The 7488-nt window shown below is 41.2% G+C and overlaps 1 protein-coding gene across 3 annotated transcripts in view; it reads left to right on the plus strand.

Moving 5' to 3' along the window:
• LOC112266214 (rho guanine nucleotide exchange factor TIAM1-like) overlaps positions 1-7238 on the plus strand; it is a 209093-nt gene extending 201855 nt beyond the window's left edge. For 2 of the 3 annotated variants that reach the window (XM_042296489.1, XM_042296488.1), the window contains exons 27-30: positions 2557-2644; positions 2942-3114; positions 5112-5620; positions 6016-7238. In XM_042296489.1, coding sequence (XP_042152423.1) covers positions 2557-2644; positions 2942-3114; positions 5112-5620; positions 6016-6153 — 908 coding nt within the window. In that variant the 3' untranslated portion in view covers positions 6154-7238. The remainder of the gene's footprint in view (positions 1-2556; positions 2645-2941; positions 3115-5111; positions 5621-6015) is intronic. The other variant, XM_042296490.1, reaches the window with a different exon arrangement.
• Positions 7239-7488: the final 250 nt, after the last annotated feature.

Raw genomic sequence — 7488 nt, forward strand, 5'->3', positions numbered from 1 at the left:
ATACAGTACAGTTCAATATAGAGCCATGCATTTCCAAGGTGCAGTACAGTATAGAGCCCTCAATAACCAATTTACAGTACAACATAGAGCCCTCAATAGCCATGGTATGGGACAGTTCAATATAGATCCCTCAATAACCAAGGTACAGTTCAATATAGATCCCTCAATAACCAAGGTACTGTACAGTTCAATATAGAGCCCTCAATAACCCAGGTACAGTTCAATATAGAGACCTCAATTACCAAGGTACAGTTCATTATAGAGCCCTCAACAACCAAGGGTACAGTTCAATATAGAGACCTCAATAACCAACTTACAGTTCGATATAGAGCCCTCAATAACCAAGGTACGGTTCAATAAAGAGTCCTCAATAACCAAGGTACAGTTCAATAAAGAGTCCTCAATAACCCAGGTACAGTTCAATATAGAGCCCTCAATAACCCAGGTGCAGTTCAATATAGAGCCCTCAATAACCCAGGTGCAGTTCAATAAAGAGTCCTCAATAACCAAGGTACAGTCAGCCATCCTGATGAATTGTGAAATACATTTTGTCACATATTGAGTCATTTGGCAGACGCTACAGCGACATAAACTACCGATCAAACATTTGGACACACCTACTCATTCTAGGGTTTTTATTTTTTACTATTTTCTACATTGTAGAATAATAGTGAAGACATCAAAACTATGAAATAACACATATGGAATCATGTAGTAACTAAAAAATATATAGATATATTTATTTATATTTGAGATTCTTCAAAGTAGCCACCCTTTTGCTTTGATGACAGATTTGCACACTCTTGGCATTCTCTCAACCAGCTTCATGAGGTAGTCACCTGGAATGCATTTCAATTAACAGCTGTGCCATGTTAAAAGTTAATTTGTGGAATTTCTTTCCTTCTTAATGTGTTTGAGCCAATCAGTTGTGTTGTGACAAGGTAGAGGTGGTATACAGAAGGTAGCCCTATTTGGTAAAAGACCACGTACATATTATGGCAAGAACAGCTCAAATAAACAAAGATAAACAGTTCATCAGTTCTTTAAGACATGAAGGTCAGTCAATCTGGAAAATGTTGAAAGTTCCTTCAGGTGTAGTCGCAAAAACCATCAAGCGCTGATGAAACTGGCATGAGGACCGCCACAGGAAAGGAAGACCCAGAGTTACCTCTGCTGCAGAGGATAAGTCCATTAGAGTTACCAGCCTCAGAAATTGCAGCCCAAATAAATGCTTCACAGAGTTCAAGTAACAGACACATCTCAACATCAACTGTTCAGAGGAGACTGTGTGAATCATTCCTTCATGGTCAAATTGCTGCAAAGAAACAACTACTAAAGGACTCCAATAAGAAGAAGAGACTTACTTGGGCCAAGAAACATGAGCAATGGACATTAGACCGGTGGATATTTGTCCTTTGGTCTGATGAGTCCAAATCGGAGATTTTTGTTTCCAACCACCGTGTCTTTGCGATGTGGATGAACGGATGATCTCTGCATGTGTGGTTCCCACCGTGAAGCATGGAGGAGGAGGTGTGGTGATGTGGGGGTGCGGTGATGTGGGGGTGCTTTGCTGGAGACACTGTTAGTGATTTATTTAGAATTCAAGGCACACTTAACCAGCATGGTTACCACAGCATTCTGCAGCGATACGCCATCCCATCTGGTTGCGCTTCATCCCGCTATCATTTGTTTTTCAATAGGACAATGACCCAACACTCCTCCAGGCTGTGTAAGGGCTATTTTATGAAGAAGGAGAGTGATGGAGTGCTGCATCAGATGACCTGGCCTCCACAATCACCCGACCTCAAACCAATTGGGATGAGTTGGACCGCAGAGTGAAGGAAAAGCAGCCAACAAGTGCTCAGCATATGTGAGAACTCCTTCAAGACTGTTGGAAAAGCATTCCAAGTGAAGCTGGTTGAGAGAATGCCAAGAGTGTGCAAAGTTGTCAAGGCAAAGAGTGGCTATTTGAATAATCTCAAATATAAAGTATATTTTGATTTGTTTAACACTTTATTGGTTACTACATGATTCCTTATGTCTTCACTATTATTCTATAATGTAGAATATAGTAAAAATAAAGAAAAACCCTTGAATGAGTAGGTGTGTCCAAACATTTGACTGGTGCTGTACACTCTTAAAATTCAGCCATTCCTGTTTGATTGATTTAGTGATGTCCTTCTCTGTCTGAATAGACATATGATTGTAATGTCCTTCTCTGTCTGAATAGACATATGATTGTAATGTCCTTCTCTGTCTGAATAGACATATGATTGTAATGTCCTTCTCTGTCTGAATAGACATATGATTGTAATGTCCTTCTCTGTCTGAATAGACATATGATTGTAATGTCCTTCTCTGTCTGAATAGACATATGATTGTAATGTCCTTCTCTGTCTGAATAGACATATGATTGAGTGAGATGAAGATAACAAATTACTACAGATGAGCTGTTCTGTACATGAGGTTATAAGTGTGTGTGTGTGTGGGCGTGGGCCTGTGTGTGTGTGTGTGTGTGTGTGTGTGTGTGTGTGTGTGTGTGTGTGTTCCGTGCAGAAGGAGAGGCCTCTGCCGTATGTGAGATCGTCCACGTCAAGTCCGAGTCAGAAGGACGGCCGGAGAGGATATTCCACCTGTGCTGCAGGTGAGCCTCCTAATCTTATTGATCAACTGATGGCATGTCTGTCAGTCCTGACTGAGGACAACAATGACAGTACGTCACTGATTTATTTTAGAACCACCATCAATAGCTCTTAATAGTTTTCAATTTGAAATACTTGAATTGTTTTCATATTTAATGAATTAATTGATTCCCAAAGCACTGTAAGACTGGAAGCTCCTTGATGTTGATTAATGCTGTGGATGTTGACCTATATATCTCTCAACCATCTGAGAATGTCTTAATTATCCAAACTATTAAATCCATTTCTGTCTCGTCCAGTTCTGTGGACAGTAAGAAGGACTTCCTGAAGACAGTCCACTCCATCCTGAGAGATAAACAACGGCGCCAGCTGATGAAGACAGAGTCTCTACCCCCCAACCAGCAGTATGTCCCCTTCGGAGGCAAACGCCTCTGTGCCCTGAAGGGAGCCAGACCTGCCATGAACAGAGCAGGTAGGTGCTGTGGAGAGAGCTGTGGAGGATGGGATGGGATGGAGGATGGGGATGTGGCTAACTGCTTTAATCATCAAGCTAACGTCTAGCTTTATGCTGTGTTTATATTATACCTCGTCTACCTCATCTACCTCATCTTCTTCATCTACCTCATCTACCTCATCTTACATTGTCTTACCTCGTCTACCTCATCTTACCTCATCTACCTCATCTTACTTCATCTTACCTCATCTACTTCATCTTACCTCATCTTCTTCATCTACCTCATCTTACCTCATCTTACCTCATCTACTTCATCTTACCTCATATACCTCATCTTACCTCATATACCTCATCTTACCTCATCTACCTCATCTTACCTCATCTACCTTATCTTACCTCATCTACCTCATCTTACCTCATCTTACTCATCTACCTCATCTTACCTCATCTAACTCATCTACCTCATCTACCCCATCTTACCTCATCTAACTCATCTACCTCATCTTACCTCATCTAACTCATCTACCTCATCTTACCTCATCTAACTCATCTACCTCATCTTACCTCATCTTACCTCATCTAACTCATCTACCTCATATACCTCATCTTACCTCATCTACCTCATCTTACCTCATCTTACCTCATCTAACTCATCTACCTCATCTTACCTCATCTACTTCATCTTACCTCATATACCTCATCTTACCTCATCAACCTCATCTTACCTCATCTACTTCATCTTACCTCATCTACTTCATCTTACCTCATATACCTCATCTTACCTCATCTACTTCATCTTACCTCATCTACTTCATCTTACCTCATATACCTCATCTTACCTCATCTACCTCATCTTACCTCATCTAACTCATCTACCTCATCTTACCTCATCTAACTCATCTACCTCATCTACCTCATCTTACCTCATCTTACTCATCTACCTCATCTTACCTCATCTAACTCATCTACCTCATCTACCCCATCTTACCTCATCTAACTCATCTACCTCATCTTACCTCATCTAACTCATCTACCTCATCTTACCTCATCTAACTCATCTACCTCATCTTACCTCATCTAACTCATCTACTTCATCTTACCTCATCTTCTTCATCTACCTCATCTTACCTCATCTTACCTCATCTACTTCATCTTACCTCATATACCTCATCTTACCTCATATACCTCATCTTACCTCATCTACCTCATCTTACCTCATCTACCTCATCTTACCTCATCTACTTCATCTTACCTCATCTACTTCATCTTACCTCATCTTCTTCATCTACCTCATCTTACCTCATCTTCTTCATCTACCTCATCTTACCTCATCTACTTCATCTTACCTCATCTTCTTCATCTACCTCATCTTACCTCATCTTCTTCATCTACCTCATCTTACCTCATCTACTTCATCTTACCTCATCTACCTCATCTACCTCATCTTACCTCATCTTACCTCATCTTCTTCATCTACCTCATCTTACCTCATCTACTTCATCTTACCTCATCTTATCTAATCTACCTCATCTAACTCATTTTACCTCATCTACCTCATCTAACTCATTTTACCTCATCTGCCTCATCTTACCTCATCTACCTCATCTTACCTCATCTACTTCATCCCCATTATTTTTACTTACCCTCTTGCTCGTTTGCACCCCAGTATCTCTACTTGCACATCATCATCTGCACATCTATTCACTCCAGTATTAATGCTACATTGTAATTATTTCGCCTCTATGGCCTGTTTATTGCCTAGCTCCCTACTCTTCTACATTTGCACACACTGTACATATATTTTTCTATTTATCTTTTCTATTGTGTTATTGACTGTACGTTTGTTTATGTGTAACTCTGTGTTGTTGTTTTTGTCGCACTGTTTTGCTTTATCTTGGTCCAGGTCGCAGTTGTAAATGAGAACTTGTTCTCAACTGGCCTACCTGGTTAAATAAAGGTTATATAATCAATTCATCCCACTGAAACCATGATATGTGTCTGTCTTCCCTCTGCAGTGTCAGACCCAGCACGGACCCTGGGCCGGAGGAAACTGGTGAGGAACCGTTTCACTATCGACACAGACATCGTCTTCGACGGCGAGCCGGACCAGGAGTCCCCTCTGTCTCCACTGTCCCCTGAAGAGCCTGAGGGACAGGGACAAAAGGAAGGACAGGGACGGGGGGAGGTGCAGGCAGGGGATACGGACCGCTGGGTGGAGGAGCAGTTTGACCTGGAGCGCTACGAGGAGGAGCAGGAGGCGCAGCAGGAGGCGCAGGTGAAAGGAGGAGGAGACGTTAAAGAGACAGACATCCTTAGTGACGATGACGATTTCTGCCAGTCTGTCGGAGGACCCTCCACTGAACCTCTATCCACCGCAGACCTAGAAGGGCCCGTAGGGGCCCTGTCCATGGGAGAAGAATGCAAAGAGGTGGGCCCTAAACACCTCCAGCCCCAGGGAGGCACGGGGACCACTACCCCAGGGATGAGGCTCTCCCACCCGGGGAAGCAGTGTGCTCTGGTTGGGGTGAGCGTGGATGACCAGGGGTCTAGGGGGGGGGCTGAGGATATCTGGGTACGCAGGGAGGACTGTCCCTCGGACTCATCAGAGCTAGACTAGAAGAGGAGAGAGAACTCTACAGACAGTGTGCCTCAGACAGAGAGCTTTACACTTCTTTTAACCAGGTCCTATAGGGTATCCCATAGGCCCCTGGTAAAAAAAAAAAGTAGTGCACTATATAGGGAATAGGGTACATTTTGGGACACAGTTCATGGGCTTCAAGACAAGAGACGAACCAGTGAACTCAAGTCAATCAATCCCCATCCAACCATAATGCATGTGTATAGACAGGTATGGTACGTCTACTGTGAGAGTTCTCCTCCTTGCCAATGTGGTTCAATTGTGTTGTTGTTTTTTTGTAGTGTACAGATAGACTGGTGAACTTCGAACTGAAGCCCTCCAATGGGAGCAATACTGGAATACAAGGAGAGGAGAGCGGTCTTATCCAATCAACCAATGATATAGAGACATGGAGGGCTCTTCCAATCCTGGTGACGTAGAGGCCAGGCTGTAAGAGATTGACACTGACTGTCTAATGGTACAATCATGGACCCTGATCAATACTGTCGATTGGCATGGTTTGCACATAGGGGTAGATTCCTGGGGTTACTATAGGTTCCTGCTTATTGTTGCCACGTGGGTATTTGTTGTGAACACACGAAGCCTTGTCTGAGAGACAGAGAGACTTTGTATCATAGTAAAGAGTTGTATATTATTTAAATATCAACATAATACTCGATGGTAGAGGACAGCCTCGTCAAGTCTTTAAAGTCGCCTGTTTTCACAGTATTTTATCTACTCAGTTTCCCAATTTACTTCCGTTGTTGTGTATATCATTTTGACTTCCTGTTTTGCAAACCGAAACCAGATACTCCTATTTTTTTCGGGGTTTTTGTTTTGTATTATTCAAATGTAATTTTTTTTCAATCTGTGATGACGTAGAATAACAGATGTTCGTTTTATTGACCTCATCTTCACTCTTCACTGAAGTTAAGGGATTTCAATTGTCTTTTATTTTTTAAATAAAATCCTGTTTTACTTGAATTGTTTTTGTTCTTTTTTGTCTTCTTTTTTTTTTTTTTTTTTTTTTTTTTTACTTTCCGGTCATTTTATTGGTCTTCATGACACCCGTTCTGATTCTTACACCCTGTCACCTTTTATTATTACTACCGACACTGTTAGTGCACGTTCTTTGTTGTGGACAACTTGCACATACATTCATTTACATTCTAGTATTTTACTGTTAAGAAACTTTTTTTTTTAATCTTGTTGTTTCACCAGCCAATAATGCATTTTCAAAACCATGTTTTAAAAAAAAAAATTGGTGTTGATTATATTTTTTTGCCACAAAAAAACAAAAAAAAATGACCTTCTCAAATACATATAAAACTTGCTAGATGCAATCAAGATGGTGAAGATGTCTAAACTAGTGTAAAATGTTGAAAAGAAATCCTATAATATTACTAATAATACGTGTGAAACAACCCAGTGTGCTACTAAGACTACATTTGTATTAATCTGTATGTAAATATTACAATGTGTTGATATCATATCAAATAAATTGGTTTCCTACTTATCATTTACAGCACTGCACGGTTGTTCTTCTGTCATGGTTTTGGTTCAACCTCATCCTCTAGTGGTATCTATACGACTCTGAAAGGTTGTAGAGAACCGTTTTGTCAAGAGACAGAGCGACATTTCTGCACAATATGCCCAGACATGTCTTGGGGGGGGGGGTGGATTTTTATTTTTGCAAATTCGGATGAAAGTTCTTCTTCGAGGGGATCCGGAAAGAGAGAGAAGATCACACTGTTTCAGAACAGCAGGTGAGAAAC

This window comes from Oncorhynchus tshawytscha, linkage group LG13 (genome assembly GCF_018296145.1).
Source record: "Oncorhynchus tshawytscha isolate Ot180627B linkage group LG13, Otsh_v2.0, whole genome shotgun sequence".
Classification (NCBI taxonomy): Eukaryota; Metazoa; Chordata; class Actinopteri; order Salmoniformes; family Salmonidae; genus Oncorhynchus; species Oncorhynchus tshawytscha.